The sequence below is a fragment of the Genypterus blacodes genome, unplaced genomic scaffold, assembly GCF_046128005.1.
Source record: "Genypterus blacodes isolate CSIRO-AG114 ecotype Tasmania unplaced genomic scaffold, CSIRO-AGI_Gbla_v1 ptg000104l_1, whole genome shotgun sequence".
NCBI lineage: Eukaryota > Metazoa > Chordata > Actinopteri > Ophidiiformes > Ophidiidae > Genypterus > Genypterus blacodes.
In genome coordinates, this window is record NW_027466908.1 from 390,001 (window position 1) to 408,389 (window position 18,389).

Below are 18,389 nucleotides of genomic sequence, written 5' to 3' on the forward strand. Positions count from 1 at the left end.
AGCCAAGCCACGTTTCCTTTTTTGGGCTTATGGGGTTTTTGAGGGGATGCTGAAGCATTAACTAGGGGAGGTCGGATCTCAGATACAACAGCACAAGTACTTCATTTTAAACAGACAGGACGGGGGATAGAGCTGTCAGGGATTTTTTTTTTTTTCCATAGGTGAGTCAGGGGCAAGGTCATGAATACTACAAACACTCAAACTTGACACACTAGCAGTTACGGCTCAGGGGGTCTCACATCTATGCTCACATATTCCCACTAAACCGAGTGACCGATCACGTTGAACTTTCCTCCCTGGCTCAACCTACCAAAAGAAAATTCCCTTACAGTCCTGACAAAGATGACGTGTGTTGAGCTGTGGGGAGATCAGACCACGAGCCAGGAATCCATCCAGGCTCTTGACGCCCGGATCGTTGGAAACGTCGGCGCAGTCGATCAGACACAGAGCCCCCCCGGCCCCCCCGGCCCCCCCGGCCCCCCCGGCCCCCCCGGCCCCCCCGGCCCCCCCGGCCCTAACCTGCACATCACATCAAATCCGATTAGCCTGAAACCGGTCCAGGGTTCAGCCCAATCGACGGCGTCTGCCCAGCTTCATGAAAGAAAAGGACCACACAGACGTAACTAGACTGAGAATAATGTTAAGACATCTGAGCCGTCTTTTGTCTCCGGGCGGGACACTTTACACTGGGTGGGCCCATTGACTGAGCGGTTATAGGTATTTTCATGTCTGTGGTCTCCTCCGCTTCTGGGAGACTTCCCAAAGAAAATGAATGAATGCAGGAGAGAATAAAAGGAAAAACAAAGACCTCTGGGACGAAACCCTGTAGTCACTTTGGCAGCGAATCTTTGACAACCGGTTGCAAAAACAGTCTGTCTGCAGCCATCATGTCAACGCGCCGAAGCTGAGCGAAACCATTTGAGCTTTATTTTTTCCAGCAGAGGCTTTGTTTGTCTCCATTAAAGCATCGATCAGCGACAGGCAGTATGACAACCTGTCAAAAGTGTCAAAAGTGTCCCTGCGAGGGACCCGGCGCTCGCGCTAGATTGACATTTATATGGTCGCGATTGATGTATGTCAACGTTTGACGAGGTTTGTTTACATCAGAGTGCAAACTGCTGGCGAGGTCGAGTTGCTCTACAAGTCACCATAACACCCAGAACCTGCATCTCTGTTTACATTCCACCTTCATAGTAACTAAACTACTAACTAACTAACTAAACTCTCTATTTTAGTTGAGGAGACATAAAGCAGATGATCCTACTGATCCATGTCCCTCTGATCCTGATCCTACTGCTCCAGGTCCCATTGATCTAGGTCCTACTGCTCCAGGTCCCATTGATCCAGGTCCTACTGCTCCAGGTCCTACTGATCCAGATCCAACTGCTCCTGGTCCTACTGATCCATGTCGCACTGATCCTGATCCTACTGCTCCAGGTCTGATGGTTGTGAGTGTTTTAGTTTGAAGGCTGCTGTAAGACACCATCTAGTGGCAGCGTAGTGTTAAGACAGGCTGAGTAGTCTGAATGGTTGTCTATGACCTCAACATAATGTTTACAAAATGTCCAAACTTCAACACTATGAACAGGATGCACCTCAAAATCTTCTGTAATGTTCCTCAGCACGAGCCTTCATAGAAATCTGTCAACAACCTTTTGCGTCATCTTGGTAACACACACAGACACATTCACACACACATCCATACACACAAACAAGGCAACAACATAATCTCCTGTGTGGAGGCAACAAAGCAGGTTTGCGTCTCCCTTTATGTCGGCCTGTAAAGGTTGGGGATCCGCCTGTTTTCCATGACTTAATCCTGCCCTTCAGGAACATCTGCACAGGCACATCCGACGCTCACACTCCAGAGACGCAGGAGTTGAGCTTTAATTGCTCTTTGATTTCCTTTTGATAACCCGAGGATATGAAATGATGACTGATTGAACAGAAATCCTCCCAGCCAGCCAAGGCCCCGGTGATTACACAAGAGCTGGACCTCTGCCACGTTACACAATGCGGAGAATAGGTGAACACGGAGGAAACTCGCTTAACCAGGCAGCGGCGACGACACGTAAGAAGTTACGCATCGAGTCTCCTCTATTTCCTGTCACTGTCAGATTGGATTTTGGAATGGATGACGTCTTCGGTGGACGCCATGACGACGAGTCCGCTCAGAGAACAATGTGGCTCTTTCCCTCCTCTCTGACTGCTAGATGTTCATCCTGTCGACTGTTAAACCCCGACGGGATGAAGTGTGTGTGTGTGTGTGTGTGTGTGTGTGTGTGTGTGTGTGTGGAGCGGCAAGGCACACAGACCCGCCTTGCTGATCCCAGCATGTGTTTCCTGTATGAGGAATGGTTAGAGTAGTACATTATGGTTACAGTGAGTGTGTGCGAGAGAGAGCGAGAGAGAGCGAGAGAGAGAGAGAGAGAGAGAGAGAGAGAGAAAGAGAGAGAGAAAGAGAGAGAGAGAGAGGGAAGGCATATCCATGGGGATCAAACCGAAACCACAGGATATTTCTGACCTTGAGGGCGAGCGGGTAAAGAAGGGAGGGGAGGAGAGAGAGAGAGAGAGGGAACATGGTAAGTTAAGGAGGAGAAAGGGAGATACAGAGGGAGGGAGAGAGAGAGAGAGAGAGGAGCAGTCTTTAGACGGCAGCTGGAGAGCTTCCAGAATCCTCTTCTCAAACCAACCATAAAATTCCGACTGAAGCCACGAAACCAGTATGAGAGGGGAGCCATGTGCCCACAATGGGTGTGTGTCTGTGTGTGTGTGTGACTGTGTATGTCTGCAATTGCACACTGTTTACGTGTGTGTACAGTATGTGTGTGCGTGTGTTTGCGTGTGCGCACCATATGTGATTAAAGGGTCGGAGTGGAAGAGGCCAAGAGGCAGCCGGGTGATGCAATCCACGGAAGCGAAGGAGAGGACACGAGGGCGGCAGGAAGGAAGGGAGGAGGAGAGGAAGGAGGAATTGTTGCTTCTGGGGATCCAGCTCTCCAGGAATGTGCTGACGGTCGTGTCCCACACAGTCGGCCCAGAGTGTTGCATTCTGGTGAGCGTGCGGAGGTGACACCACCTGTTTTAGCGTGCGGCGCTCTCTGCAAATAGACCCAGAGCGACACGTTAGGAAGGGAGAGAGACTGAGAGTGAGTCATTATTGTTACATTGTTCAACAGCACATCAAGCCTGCAAAACTGCAAAACCCGAGGCCCGAAAATCCGCCCGCACATAGCAGCAGCGGTGTCGACGAGGCTATTTTAGTGCCAGATACACAATGTTCACAAGCGCCCACACAGGCTCAGTGGGTAAGGTGATTGGTAAGCCCGGACAAATAGTCTATTTCTGAGCATCGCAAGAGTGGGTGGCTGTCCTTGAGCTGGTTTGTCTGCCGTCTGAAGTGCTAAGTGCTGTATACAGTTACAATAGATAGAACATTCACAAGGACAACTGAAGGTGAAGGGAGGGGTGGAGGGAGGGTGGAGGTAGGGAGGGAGGGAGGGAGGGAGGAAGGGAGGAAGGGAGGGAGGGGGCGTGCGGAGAGAGAGAGAGAGCACAGGGGAATAGAGATGGTGAGTCAGAGGCCATTTGGAAAGTAATTTCATCTCTGAATGCAGTATATCTTTTCATCAATGGAGGGAAAGTATTTTCCAAACCAGGCGGGCGCGAGAAGAAAAACATCTCTGTTTGGTGAATAGGAGCTCAGACGCCACTCACCCGATATCCTGACAGGCCGTTTATTAGCCGCGCTGCAGGTGAGACCGTTAGTTAGAATGAAAGACGGACGCTTTCAGGATCAAAACATCTGAACGTTCTCGGCCCCCGGCTTCCTGTGTAATTACGCCTGCTGATCTGCCAGGCCTCGTCCTCTTCCTCGTCCTCTTCCTCGTCCTCCTGCACAGACAGGCTACGGTTTCGCATCAGTTTCGACTCAAACGGAGCTCGTCTCATCATTACCAAACCAATCGCCTCCTGGTATTTTGTTTTTTTGTGAATCATCGGTTTCCTATGTCCTAATCGTACTTTGAGGTTTGAGGAGTTCCAGCTAGATTCTGGAAGAGACCGACTGCGGCGTGGCATCCGGCCACTGAGAGAGGGGAAAGAGGGGGGGGAGAGCGGTGGTGAAACGCGAGCAGAGACCATAGACGAGTCTGGGCTGCTGTGTGTGTCCTGGCAGAGCAGCTTTTGGCCGTGACACAACTGCACAAACACGTCCAATATTTGGCTCCCACCTCATTTTTCTTTCATAAATACGGGCGGGAGGATCGAGTCCATTTGTTAAAACAACCAGAACCGATTTCCAAATCTGCTCGGAATCAAGACAGATGATCCCGCTGAACGCGACATGAGCTCAGTCTGACCGCAAACACTGGCACACACACACACAAAAAGGTCAACAAAGCAGATCTCCTCTTCAGTCCACACAACACACAGAAACAAAAACTATTGTTGTGAAATTTGAGGATTTTAACAAAATTTCAATGTTTAAACTCCTAATTTTTTACGTTATAACTTCCAAACGCACATCAACTGAGGCTTGTACACAGAGGAGCAACGTTACGGATCTGAGGAATGATTTCATCTGGCGTGTTTTGTTAACCGAGTTCACTCACTGGAGGATGAAGGCAAAGTTACCACAGATTACTGAGTTGGACGGGTTTGTGATTGGTTTGGCAGCCGCCTGTGTGGTCGTATGGCCCTGCGGAGGAGAGAATGCTGCGGTTATTCTTGGACCACCGCTATCTGCACTTCCATGTAATGTTCTGATGTTTACCATCGCTCCTTCAGTTCATCTGCAGGGATTATGAGTCAAGCCTGTGAAAGGAAGGTCCTGCAAGGACACAGACGTACGCCCCTCTGCATCCAAATCAAAGTGTTTGTGCGACTGCAGCACACAAACTGAACCCCAACGCCACCGTCGTCACCGCCACACTCTTGGATCCTGTGCTGTGTTTTTGCATCTGTGTGTGTGCGTGTGTGTGTGTGTGCCCTGTAACCCAAAATTAAAATCGGCCTTGGCTCCGAGTTGTGTTTTCCTTCTCTCACACACACAGTGCACATTTATCGTGTTGTTTGTGTGTTCTGTGGAGCGTCAGCGCTGATATTTCGGGTGGTGTGGAGGAGTCGACCCCGGGAAGAGCAAACACCGCCCGGCAGCATCGGGGGGGAGAGCGCTTTGTTTGTCCATCCCGTCACCTTTCAGGGAATATTTGCACCTCGTCTTCCTCCCCTGACAACTTTGATTATGGCTCCCTGCGCATTGAATGTATTTCTGGACGGCGCGGCGATGCAGCACTGGCAGCATATTGGCATCATTTCCATGGCAAACACCGTCTCTCACACTGCTCTCTCTCTCACACTGCTCTCTCTCTTTCTCTCTCTGCTCAGCTCAGCTTCAGTATCAACGTTTAATCATTTGCGAGACAAAATGCCCCTTTCCCCAAATCCCTCTTGAAGCTTCTGTTCCTGCTGTACATCTGCCAGTCGTGATACGTAGAATGATTAAACCTGCATATTGCTCTGTGTCATATCTTCATTCTGACTAAACATCCCGCGGGTACGAACCCTGAACTGTGTCAGGTTTAATATTTACCATTGACATTACCGTGAACCCAAACCTCTGGAACTTTCCGCCCTTCTTACGCCATGCAACAAAACTGGCCCAGTCACTCAGCAGCTACACAGTCACCCAATATGAAACCATTATGATACTGTTCCACAAAAGCAGTTTCCATTACAGGGGTAACTTTTCTGCGGTGAAGACACAACATGCTTTGCACCCGACGGCGACACAATGCGAATCAATTTGTAATACTTGTCTCATTAATTTGCACATAATAACTTTTGTATTCCATTAAGCTCAGAGCAGATCACAGTGCGTTTCACAATATTGTTTTCATAATGCTTTCATTTATATTAATATATATGCAAATGCTTTTTGATTCTTATGAGAGGACAGATCATTACATCTTGCAAATGTTCAGACCATACATTTAATAATACCGTCGTTAATATTACAGATTTAATGAACTGTCATTCATTGAGGCGGTGTCTGAAACGCTGCAGTGTATTAAACAGGGCTCTGTGTAAACAGCAGAGGAGTAATGTAACAGTAGTCAGACGAACACAGTGTTCCAGGTCAGAGCTTGGAGTGTGCAGAGCCTCTGGTCCAGAGAGCAGCATGACTCACCGGAACAGAGCGGATTGCGAGCTTGCAGAATTCATTAAGACAAATGTAAGGTATATGGATTTCCTCTGGAAGGGGAAAAAAACATTGGCAGCGGCGGAACAGCACCCCAGTGAATCCTCAAGTAGCTTTCCATACACGTTTGGAATGACTGCACGCATTCTCAAACTCTGGATGATTTATGTTGGCTTGAATGTAAATGAAGGATTTTAAACCCTTCAGCTTTGGACTTTTAATATTGTTCTTGGAACCCTCGCAGTGTAACGGCAGCTGCTCAAAACTACAACCTATCATTACGTTCTGTGTTAAATGGCTGTTTAGAAATAGCGATGGAGTCATTAATGAGCAGATCTGCACTGTTGACTGCTAGTGTGACACAGAAATGTTTAGGAGAATGTAATTTGACCTCTTAGGGGTGCATTTTCCTTAAACCATATGTGCAAACATGTTTACATCATACACGTTTATGGCTCTCTGTTGCAATCTGTGGGATTTCTGTGCAACGCTGCCACCATGCGGACGTGAGGCAGTAATGCAGAGGAAACAAATCAGTTACGGTAAAAACTAACTATCATTATTTTTTACCTTTACCCAACATTGAAAACAAGCACATATACAAACAAATGACTGATTATTGTGAATGTAAATAATGACGTAACTGTGATTAAATGTCATTTTAGTCTCGCGATATGTCAACGTTAGGGAACTCGCTTGTTTTACGGTTAAATTTAAGAAATAACAGAATTTGTTATTATTAAAAAAAAAAAAAACTAGATTATCAGCTGCAAAGTATTTAAGTGAAATGAAGAGAGTTTCGGAGATGAATGATTTAGTTTAACATGAACCTTTAGATTCTGATCCAGGAGCGGCGCTTTTCCTCGGCGATCTGCGTTTTGAAACGCGGATTAGAAACCGAACTGATCCCAAATCAGTCACCGACAGAACCGGATGTCGCTCGCGGGGAGGGGCGAGTCGTTTTCGGGAGCGAGATCTCCAGGAAGTCCCGTCCGCTCCGCAGCATTTGTGCAGGGCTGCCATCTTACCGAGCTTACGGTAAGAAAAGTTGTGCGGTTTGTTGTGTAGCTCGACGCTACATTGTGAGCTCGCGGCTCCTGACGCTTCATCGCCTTTTCTCCTCTTCTTCACTTTAGCGTCACGCTGAAAGCTACCTAGCCTATTATGCTACCTGCGGTCTGTGATGCTAACATTAGCGCATCACGCTTAGCTGTGAACATTTGTGCGCATTGACACAGAAGACATTAAACACTCAACCCGCCTCATAGTTACGTCACTGTTGCAGTCTGTGGCCCCTGCACGCGCATCTCACCTAAACCATAACGGCACAAAACCGGTAGACTTGAGCTAGCTGCCTTTGAGCAAGGCAGGTTTTACCCTCAGATTTACAGCTCAGTGCCCAGAAACAGAGTATGATTAAAGCTCCGTGGCTTTGGAACAACACAGTCTAAATGTGTAAATACAATAAAGGCGATGTTGTTGTGTAATGTATACAAGTGTGTGTGTGTGTGTGAGAGCCCCTGAATTCATTACAAATCCTTGTTTCTTGTGTTTTTGTGCGCAGATATGTTCTTTTGCCCAAAGATACTCTTTGTTATATAAGTTATCTTCATTTCTATATGTTGAGCCGAGTGCCACATAGTGAAGCTAGACTGAGCCGTGTTTGTGTTTGTTCCCCCTTCAGTAGCAGCAGTGCATCATGGGTCAGGGCGAGGTCCAGCTCACCTCCCAGTCTCACCATGGCAACCTTCTGTCCTCGCTGCTCCAGCTGAGGCAGCGGGGACAGCTCAGTGACGTCACTGTGCACGTCCACTATGAGGGAGAGGTGCAGCAGGAGTTCCGGGCCCACCAGGTGATGCTGGCGGCGTCCAGCGGCTACTTCAAGGACATCCTCCTCTCTCAGGACGCCGCCGTTGCAGACAAGCTGTTACTCTCAAACATGCCAGCTGCCGATTTCTCTAAATTTCTGGATTTTGTGTACACCGGTATAGTTAATGTGGACAAAGACAGGATTGGTGATGTCCAAGCAGTGGCTCAGATTTTGGACTGTAAGGAGCTTTTGGAGGTTTGTGGTGAGGCGATGAGTTCTGGTGACTCGCAAGAGCCTAAAGAGAAGGAAGAGGAAGTGGTAAAGGGCGCCCCGCACGGTGCACAGGCGGTACAAAGGAGCAGGAGGAAGATCAAGTCTAAAAGAGTCGCGCTCAAGCGGCAGCGTTCACCGCAGAACGCAGAGGCGGAAGTCCAGTCCAAACGTCTGAAGGCGAAAGACGCTGGGAAAGATCAGAATGGAAAAGATAAAATGCCTAAAAACAGAGCGGACGGCCTTAAAGCGGGCGTCTCGGGCGATGCTGACAAGGTCGCCAACGACGACGCGGAGGAGGACGAGAACAAGGTGGAATCTAAGACTCGACCCAAGAGCCAGGCGAAGAAGGGAGAGGAGTCCTCGCCGGGCAGTGACGGGGAAGACTGGGAGCCAGAGGAGGAAGGGCCAAACGACGACCCAGAGGACCCTTTGTTCTTATCTTCAGAAGAGGAGAAGGAGGGCGAGGCCAGGATGGAGATCAAAAGGAAATCCAAGGCCCAGTTTGAGTGTGAGAAGTGCCAGAGAACGTTCCACTACGAGAGGAGCTACTTAAAACACATCAGGTAAGTGTCAGGGGTCTGTTTACGCCCACACTGTCCTGGGAATGGTTGAAATTGTTTCCGAATCACTGTTGCATGTTGTGCTGTTGCGTCTAACCTGGTGTCGCTCTCTCGTCCAGCACGTACCACGGGGTGAAAACAGAAGTGGTGTATCGCTGTGAAACCTGCCAGCAGACCTTCGCCAACCGCGGCAACCTCAAGATCCACGAGAAGCACGTCCACAGCAACGAGAGGCTGTTTGCCTGCGAGACCTGCAAGAAGACCTTCAAGAGGAAGAAGGACGTGGTTCGCCACCAGAGGCAGGTGAGGATGAACAAAACGCTTTCTACTCTCAATTTACACCTCACATATACTTTTGAGAAGGAGGCGTTAATCCGCACATCTCCGATTGCTTCCCTAATCACAACTTCCTGTCTTAACGTCCATCCCGCTCAGGTACACGAGCGCAACAACCTGCGCTTCGTCTGTCCCGACTGCGGCAAAGCGCTCAGCTCCAAAACGGCCCTGCTGCTGCACGAGAGGACGCACACGGGCGCCAAACCATTCGAGTGCACCGACTGCGGCGCCAAGTTCAGCCAGAACTCTGCGCTGAAGATGCACCGCAGGTACGGAACCGGAACCATTACAGAACCGAGGAGTTTCACTTGCATCCATTAACATTTCACTTCAGTGTCTACGCGTTTCTAAAGCCTGTGTGTGGTTGTGCAGGACTCACACAGGAGAGAAGCCGTTCGCCTGTGACCAGTGCGAGGCCCGGTTCACTCAGAAACACATGCTGGCGTATCACCAGAGGTCCCACACAGGTGAGCGCCTCTACGTCTACATCCTCCACACAAACCAGGGAAGTGTGAAGACATTCTTACTCTCGTTTCTAAAAATCCTTCCTAGGCGAGAGGCCCTTCATGTGCGAGGCCTGCGGGAAGAGCTTTGCCTCTAAGGAGTACCTGAGGCACCACTCCAACATCCACACGGGCTCCAAGCCGTACAAGTGCGAGCAGTGCGGCCGCGGCTTCGCTCAGAGGAACTCCCTCCACCAGCATCTCAAGATCCACTCAGGTAACGACTCAGGATCGCTTTATCTAAACTGTATCTACGCTGTCTGTTCTGATCGCTCATCGTCTCTTTGCTTTCTCTTATCCGTGTGATTTCCAACGGTGGTGTTCAGGCGAGCGTCCGTACAGCTGTAAACACTGTGAGAAGCAGTTCACACAGCTCAACGCCCTGCAGAGGCACGAGCGCATCCACACGGGAGAGAAGCCCTTCATGTGTGGATTCTGCAAACGCACCTTCACCGACAAATCAACCTTCCGCCGGCACGCTATGGTAGGCAGCCTTGTGACGCAAACACATAGAAGACTTTCTGTGTGTGTGTGTGTGTGTGTGTGTGTGTGTGTGTGTGTGTGTGTGTGTGTGTGTGTGTGTGTGTGTGTGTGTGAATATCGTCATTTGTTTAAAGTGGAATCCAGACCATGAGATTAAACCTTCTGATTTTCAGAACATGGCTTCATTTCCCGGGCGTTATCAGCAGTAACAGTGACACTAACCTGAGCTCCTTTGACCGCAGACTCACGACACAGACGTCCCCTGGAGGACGTACCTGGTGGTGCTGGAGGGAAACGTGGAGAGCAAGAAGCCCAAATCTCCCACCAAGGGGAAGACGGAAAAATCAGCAGCAGAGGAGAAGACGAGCTCGGCCGATGGCGGAAGCGTGGAAGGTCAGGTGACCGGCGGCGGTGGCATCAGGGCCCAGACCAACACCATCATGGTGCCAGCTGAGACCGTCACCCTTCCGGCCGACTGGGCGAGTCAGGGAACCTTCGCCCTGGTGAGTCACAGCGCCCTGGGCGGGATCACGGTGATTCACACTGAGGTGCCGGCGGGTACGCAGCTCCAGCCCATCGTCACCACCGACAGCACCGGGGCCAGCGTCATCTCCTTAGACGCCTCGTCCATCCCCTTCACCATCCCTGTCTCCATGACTCAGACCATCCCTCTGTCCACACACACCTCCTCCGCCTTGTCCATGCCCATCACCCTCACCGTTCCCGTTTCGGAAGCCACGTTGGCGGCGGTTTCAGCGGCCCACACTGTGTCCACTTCGTCGCTCCTGGAAGCCGCCGTCTCGCAGACGATCTTAGCTCCCTCCTCAGACGGCGAGGCCGCTCCTGGGGCGGACATGATGCCGCCTGGGATAGAAGCGGTGATCCTCAGCGACCAACACTGCCAAGCCGAAGAAACGTCTACTACTGTGCCGAGCGACGGTCAGCAAAGGACAGCAGATAACACAGGAAGTGAGGCTGATAAAGAGGCCTCGGCTTGAGACTGTACATGTAACGTCACGTAGGCATAGAGGGTTTAATTGTGCTTCTTTGGCATTAACACCTGTGTGGTTTGGCTGCTTGGTGTTTGATGTGAATCAGCCTCAAGCGATCGATGTTAATCATCTTTGCGTGTCATTGTGTGAATGGAAAAGACGCACAAACCTATCTGAACACAAGTCTCATAGGCCCGCAAGGATCAAGTAAAGCTGTAATGTTTTTGATGCATCTATAATACAAGTGGGGGAGAAAAAACACCCACAAACTGGATGATTAAGGGGACTTACAGGTATACAATCAGATTTGAATAAATAATGAAGCACAAAACACTGGAAGGAAACTGTGGTGACAAATCTGCTCAGAGAAACTTTCAAAATCAAGACGCACGGTAAATGTGACTTAAATGTATAATAATCAGTGCTGACCGCCACAATCAGCTCCAATTAAGCAGAAATACGCAGGCAGTGATTAACGTGTTACTTTTCCTCTGGGGCTTAAGTGGTTAAAAGCATTGTGTAATTCATGTTTCCGGACTTGTATATTTGTAATCCTACGGAATAAAAATGAAATAAGGGGAAACGTTTCTCTTCATAGAACACAAAACCTCCAAACGGCTCAGGAGACACAACAGGAGACGCAGCTGAGGCCTGCAGGAGCCGAGCAGCTGGCAGAGTTTATAAAGATAAATGTGAGATGTATGGAACTCTGGCAGCAGCGCTGCAGTGAATCTTTAAGTAGCTTCCATATGACAACACACACACACACCCGGGCCTGGACGGGAGGTGAAGCAGCGTAAATCCCTCAGACTTCTGCTCCTTCCTCCGGTTGTTTCTGGGAGCTTTCCTGCAGCTGCTTTGAGAAGTGGTTCAGTTCCAAAGTACCTGCATTCAAATATCTGGGTTAATCATTTTAGGACATAAGATCAAGACCGTGGGTGTTTTTAAGCAGATTCCATCAGTTGGGCTCTACAGAGACACAATCCTGACTTACTGACACCTCCAACAACCTTCAACCGTCAGTCTAAGACCCTGGGCCCTCTGTTCTGGGAGCTGGAGGAGAATAGAACCATGAAGCCCCAGAGCTTGATGGTGGATGAAGTTTGTTTTTATTGTATAAATACATCACTGAGCAGGAGCACCAAGCCTCCATCTTTAGCAGGTGAAGTCAACAGCAGGACAATGCGAGGGGGTCTGGGATATCATATGTTTATTATCATTGTTATTATTAGTATTATTGTCCATTCGCACAGGCATACAGATCATATCCAAGGTCCATCATCATTCCACGAGGAAGAAGCTCGATATGCAGGGCGACTGACGCCTTCGTAAAAACTTTGGTCTGGCTCACACTGGTGAATGTAACACGACGATAAACTATATACAGGGTGACATGCTTAGCAACTGGCCTTTAGGGGGAAAGTTCACTGAGAACCTTCAGTGTTAAGATCACGACACGACAGCACGAGATGAGGCTACTGAGGACGATGATGAGGATGATGATGAAACGAGGAGGAAGGCTTCCTCCTCAGCACTTTTCATTCACACTTTTTTATTTTTACCTCACGCAAACTATATAAAGAGCAACTTACCGACTCAAACCTTCAACACATCTGTAAATTCTAGAACATTAAATTATACGATCGATATGTACGAGCGGAAACAGAAGCGCTGTGATTAGGAGTTGTTGATGTTTAACAGTCTACACGTGTTTGTCTTTGCCCTTTATCAAGAAGAGTCTCTCCCCGTTTGATTAGGAGAGAGACACTAAATCACTCGCTGAGGCTGGAATGATTCGATTGTAAACATCCAGGTTTGATTTGGCTTCTCGCAATGGGAGAAACCAAATGAAGTGGCGACGGTTACAATCTTTCAATCCACCCCCACACATGGCTTCAACTGGGAAACTTTAGCGCGACAAAACTGAGTTAGGGTCGATTAAATTGGTTTGAACAAATAAATATATAAATTCAACTAACAAATAAAACTGTACAAAACATGCGGTGCTTCTCGTCAATACTAACATCAGTAATCAATACAGTTGTCTGCTCCGAAATCCCCCCGGGACCGATCTCAGCATAAAGGTTATGCAGCAACACTCCGGGCATGGGGGCAAGAGGATCCCTAAGCTAACTAGACACAGACGCTCGGAGGGAAAGCTGATGGATCAATCTGACGGTCTAGCAGTGGAATATGGAGAATCAACAAGCGCGCGCACACACACACACTCGCTCACACACACACTTCTCCAGTCACCCAGTGGATTGCAGCAGTTACTGTGAGTTAGGATACTGTGCGATGGTGAACCTAGGCTGGGTAATGCACCAGAAAAACAATAAACCCGGTGTGTGAGATGTGGTGTGGAAGCATGCGTGGCGGGTCTGCGCCTCCGTGACCCTGCGTCTCTACCCTGCGTCTCCTTCACTTCAGGTCGCCGTCGTCGTCGCCGCCCTGGATGGTCTTCTTGATGCGCAGCAGCAGGGTGGTGTGCCACTGGTCCAGGCGGGAGATGGCGTCGTAGTCTTTGACCTGCAGACAAACCGCATTCAGTTAGTTAAGCTGCAACAAAGAGGTTGGATTTGTATCGACCGACTCATTCATGAGACGGAGAATGAGGCCACGCCCACTCAACTGTGCTCACCCAGAAGGCTCAGCTGAGACCTTGTGCAGTGTTTTTGTAAGGGAACAAAGACTTACCGCCTCTGTGAAAGCGTCGCTGTTCTGTTCTTCGTGAGCCTCCAGAAGTTTCTGTTTCAAAACAAGCAAAGATCCAGGTTAGTCCTCAGATGGATTAGGGCGGGGGGGGGGAGTGAGGCGTCACATTCTTACCTTTAACAGTTTGCATTCTCTTGAATCTGAAAAGGCCGGGAACATCTCCTCGTATTTCTCCACGGCGATCTGCGGAGAAGCGGCGACGTTAAGACTCAAACACCGGCTTCAATGCTGAGACGGAGCGAAGGAGGCAGAAACGTACCTTAGCGTTCAGCTCGTCCACGATAAAATGGCAGAGGGCGGCTTTGAAGAAATACTCCTTAGCGCTGTACTTCAGCAGCGGGTTGTCCATCGTGTTGGCTCCCACCTGCACCAAATCACACAGACACGTCTCACAACGTCTCCACATCCATGTTACTTCATCACCGTCACATCATGCCGAGCGCACAAACGGACCTGCTCGTAGATCTCGATGGCCTTCTGGTACTGTTCCAGCTGAGCGCAGTAAGATCCCACCTTCAGCAGACATTTGTTTGCAGAACTAAGAGCAAAAACAAAGAAAATATAAAATATCAAGCCGTCGTTTGGCCCAACTGCTCTCTTCCAACAATCTGTACCGATCGTGTGACGTACCTGTTTGATTCCTCTCCTTTGTAGTAGTCTGCTGCTTGTTCATAATGTGCAATAGCCTTTAAAAGACAAAAACATGAGAGGGTTATTAAAAATTATTAATCGCCGCTGGTTGTATTATCTAACAAACTGTATATGTTCATAAATGCACACAGACACACACACACACACACACACCTTTTCAATATCCACCAGTTCAGACTCGTAGACCTCAGCAATACTAATGTGATGTTTGGCTGCGATGGTGAATCTTCCCTGGAGGAGGAAGGGAAGGAGGAGGAGGAGAAATCATTACTAACTGCATCTGTCCTCAGGAGCGTCTCCAGTCGATGCCAGGGGTACATCGCACGCTCGGAGCAAAGAGGCGAGGCTGAGCGGCGGCGTGTTGGCTCTGTGTCCACTATGTGTTAAGTCCCAGAGCCATAACAAGAAGGTTATTAACCAAACTATTAACTGGGAAAAGCATTGTGTTGATAGGAGACGGGGGCGTGACAGGAGAGTGTCAATCAAAACTACACAGCAAGTACAACTGTGACTTTAAGCTCATACAGAGAGTCTCCTTATGATGAAGATGAAGAATGTTACAGGCACATTTACTGGTGTGGAAGCCGTCTGTCTACGAGCATCTTACCATGTCTGTGTATATATCGATGGCTGCGTTTAAACACTTGATTGCCTCTTTTGGCAGCATAAAGAGAAGAGGAAGGGAACAGTTAAGACAGAAGCGTTAGTTAAGTGGGAAAATGACAAATGCACAAAGGGCGTCATGTCAACAGGGTGAAATGGGTGACAGATGTTGGAGACAAACACACACACATGCACAACACCTAAACAAGAGCCTGAGTTCAGCTGTTTACGTCTGGCCCTCCTGTTTGTGTAAAGCAGCTACCATCCCCCCGACCTGCAGCTTCTTTCACGCGTAGCAGAATATTAGATGAGACCACAGAGAGGACAAAGAGCAGCGCAAATCAACTAATGGGGTCTGCAGCACATAACAATTTATCAGGAGCTTTAACAAGCTTGCTGTATGGCCAGAGCTGCCAGAGCTGCCACCTCCACAGGATGTTTACATGTACTCAGTGTTCCGTTGGTTTGTCCTAAATGCCATTTAGGTCGGACACATGGACAGAATGAACCGGATTCAGCCAGACTCAAAGTGTACATGCAGGATGGTGACATACTCCAATTTAGATAAATGCATTTATTATTAAAGTGCATTAAGGTGGACACATGAAGTTTGAACAGAAATGAATGTGACATCACTGGCAGAACAGTCAGTGTGTTAAAGTGCATGTACCCATAGAGAGAGGGAGTGTTTTGGTAATCTAGGAAAATCCAGGACTAATGCTGAGTCATAACTGGAGACTTGACTCATTTCCTCACAATGGCTTTGTTTCTCTTCTACACAGCCTGACAGTGAGACTCTTCATTACACAAGACATTCACAGACTAAACTAAAAGAATTTAGATAGAGATGATTTGGTTAGCCATTAGAGCTGTGTATACTAGATTAAACCTGTGCTGTATAAATGTGTGAAAAACAATGATGAAGCAGCTGCTTGATTTCACATAATGAGTTAATAATAATCCGTCTCACCGTTAGGATCGGACTTCTTGAAAGCGTTCCCTGCGTCGATGAAGCTGGTGGCACAGTCGTGTTTGTTCTGCAGCTGCATGTGGATGCGAGCCGCCTTGCAGAAAGCGTTTCCTGCGGCTGGAGAGAGAGAGAGGGGCACAAACGAGCCTCATTTATATGCACATAATTCTAACTTTTATTTTACGCGTGTCACCTTCACAAGTGCTGAGCTTTGCAGTTCTACAATGAGGAGCCAAAAAACAGCTCATAATGTCCAGTGTGTTGTAAATTAAAGTATTATGTCTTTTAAATACGGAGGGAAAGAGTCGCACCGCTCCAGTTCTTGGCCATCTTGAACATGTTGGCTGCTCTGCAGTACATCTCACACGCCTCTTCCACCTTGTGATGTCCTCTAGACAAAGACGAGAAAGAGACAACAGCTGTTACACAAACTGAGCAGAGGGACAAGAGTGTGCAGGTGAAAACTTCAGCTTCCATGGCAACAAAGTGGCTCAGGCTTTCTTTGATGAACCAAACTACTTGAATTGTGTTTGTTGTTATCCTCTATGTTTTGGCAGTATTGATTTTTTTTGCATTTTCTATCCATTGCAATTTAGTTTCAGCATTTTCTTTGTACTTTTATACAAACTGGTCCATTAATCACATTTGATGTCATTTTGTCTCTGTGTTACTGCTGTAATAAATAAGCTAAACTAAGACTTGCATCTCTTACAGATTGCTTTTCATCCTCATCTGGTGTGGACAGAGGAAGGGCAGATGAAGGAGATGCAGGCTGTGGTGCTCAGGGTTGAGAGCCATCGTGCTAATAAATAAAGCCTGAGCGTGTCCAGTTGTGGTGTGTGTGCCTAGATGGGTGGAGTAGCTGTATAAACCCTCAGGCAGTACAGACCCCCCCCCCCCCCCCCTTCCTACGTGACAACACAGGACCCCTGGGACCTCCGTCTGTCATAATGCTCTGGCCATCTAATCAGTGAAGGATTACATCACTGCAATCACACAGCCTGCAGTTACCATGAGGGGAAATAATGCAGATTAGCAACATCTGGGGTCAGCTAGAGTCACAGTGACCTGGTGGGGTTTAGTCTGAATCTGTCTGCTACCTTACACTGTAACTTTACCCTCACATTAATTTATGAATATGTTGCTATTATTTTATTGATTTATTTGTTTTTAAGCACACTTGATACTACACATTTGCACAGTTTTACAACAGGGAGTTACTGAATGATACACTGTTTACTTTGCACATTTAATCCTCTGTATATGTCGGTGTTTCGTGTACTTTTGTTTTATGTGTTGTTAATAATAATTGTAGTAAATAATAGCCCTCTACAGCCGGGACAGACATGTGTGTATGGGGACGCAAACCCGCTGAATCATGTAGTCAAAGCAAACACACTTTATATTTCTTGATTTTAACTGTCAACACACACTCCTGAACTCAAAACACCTTTACGGGAAACACGACACAACATGACAAAGGCTTTTCCAGGCAGGTGTTGTCATGGTGACACGTATGAAGCGGGTCAGTCGTGACCCGCTGCCTTGTTTACACTCAAGATGACACCGTGCTAATGCTAACAGACTTAATGACAATTAAACGGAATATTGCGTAGTCGTCAGCGCTACTTCTCGCGCTAACTAGTTGTATTTAGGAACCGTGACGTTACTTATAGGTGTGAAAGTAGCTGAATGTAGCGTTAGTGGAAAAGGGCCGTGCGCCAACTCCGCTGCTGACAGCTAGTTAGCGTTAGCGCCTCGTTAGCTGTTTGTGGTTTGCTGCAGTGCTCTTACCCTCCGAACATCCCGCCCAAGAAAGAGCCGGAGGACTTGACTTTTTTGTCGGCGTCGGCCATCAGCTGAATCGCCTCCTTCTCTTTCCCGCTGTTATCCATTTTTGCTGTATTTGAAGCGAGAACAAACTTATTTCGTTATGTTTTGACGACGGATGCTCCCGCAGAGGATTGCGTTGTAGCCTGTGGGGATTAGCTTCGCTTGAGACGACGGGTTTATTTTAGCGTGGGCGTGCGCGAGCCTGTGGTTTTAGGGAGCACAGATGCATTATGGGACATGGAGTATTTTTAATGGTGCCACAGTCTTGACCTATGAGTGCCTGAGACTACAAATCCCAGTGCAACGCGAAGCTACCTTTAAAGCCCTCATTACGTAACCCCACCCGCTGTAAATGTAAAAGATGCTTAGGAAGTTAGTATAGTTTAGAAAGTAACATTATATTCTACGTCATCATATCTGACTCGTGCCGTGAAATCTGGAATTTATTGATCATATTC

The 18,389-nt window shown here is 48.1% G+C and overlaps 2 protein-coding genes across 2 annotated transcripts; one reads left to right on the top strand and one right to left on the bottom strand.

Moving 5' to 3' along the window:
- The first annotated feature begins 7,075 nt into the window (after positions 1 to 7,075).
- gzf1 (GDNF-inducible zinc finger protein 1) lies at positions 7,076 to 11,875 on the top strand. The gene is made up of 8 exons (XM_076160163.1): positions 7,076 to 7,240; positions 7,887 to 8,848; positions 8,965 to 9,148; positions 9,281 to 9,450; positions 9,554 to 9,648; positions 9,734 to 9,901; positions 10,011 to 10,168; positions 10,410 to 11,875. Exons 2-8 carry the CDS (start codon positions 7,902 to 7,904, stop codon positions 11,163 to 11,165), a joined length of 2,478 nt encoding a protein of 825 aa, XP_076016278.1. The 5' UTR covers positions 7,076 to 7,240; positions 7,887 to 7,901; the 3' UTR covers positions 11,166 to 11,875.
- An 853-nt stretch (positions 11,876 to 12,728) lies between these two features.
- napbb (N-ethylmaleimide-sensitive factor attachment protein, beta b) lies at positions 12,729 to 18,117 on the bottom strand. Its single transcript, XM_076160164.1, has 11 exons — positions 17,893 to 18,117; positions 16,410 to 16,489; positions 16,099 to 16,215; positions 15,133 to 15,179; positions 14,679 to 14,756; positions 14,505 to 14,560; positions 14,328 to 14,412; positions 14,134 to 14,238; positions 13,989 to 14,057; positions 13,857 to 13,907; positions 12,729 to 13,688 (listed from the first exon to the last, which is right to left on the bottom strand). The coding sequence occupies exons 1-11, from the start codon at positions 17,991 to 17,993 to the stop codon at positions 13,581 to 13,583; spliced, it is 897 nt and encodes a 298-aa protein (XP_076016279.1). The 5' UTR covers positions 17,994 to 18,117; the 3' UTR covers positions 12,729 to 13,580.
- Positions 18,118 to 18,389: the final 272 nt, after the last annotated feature.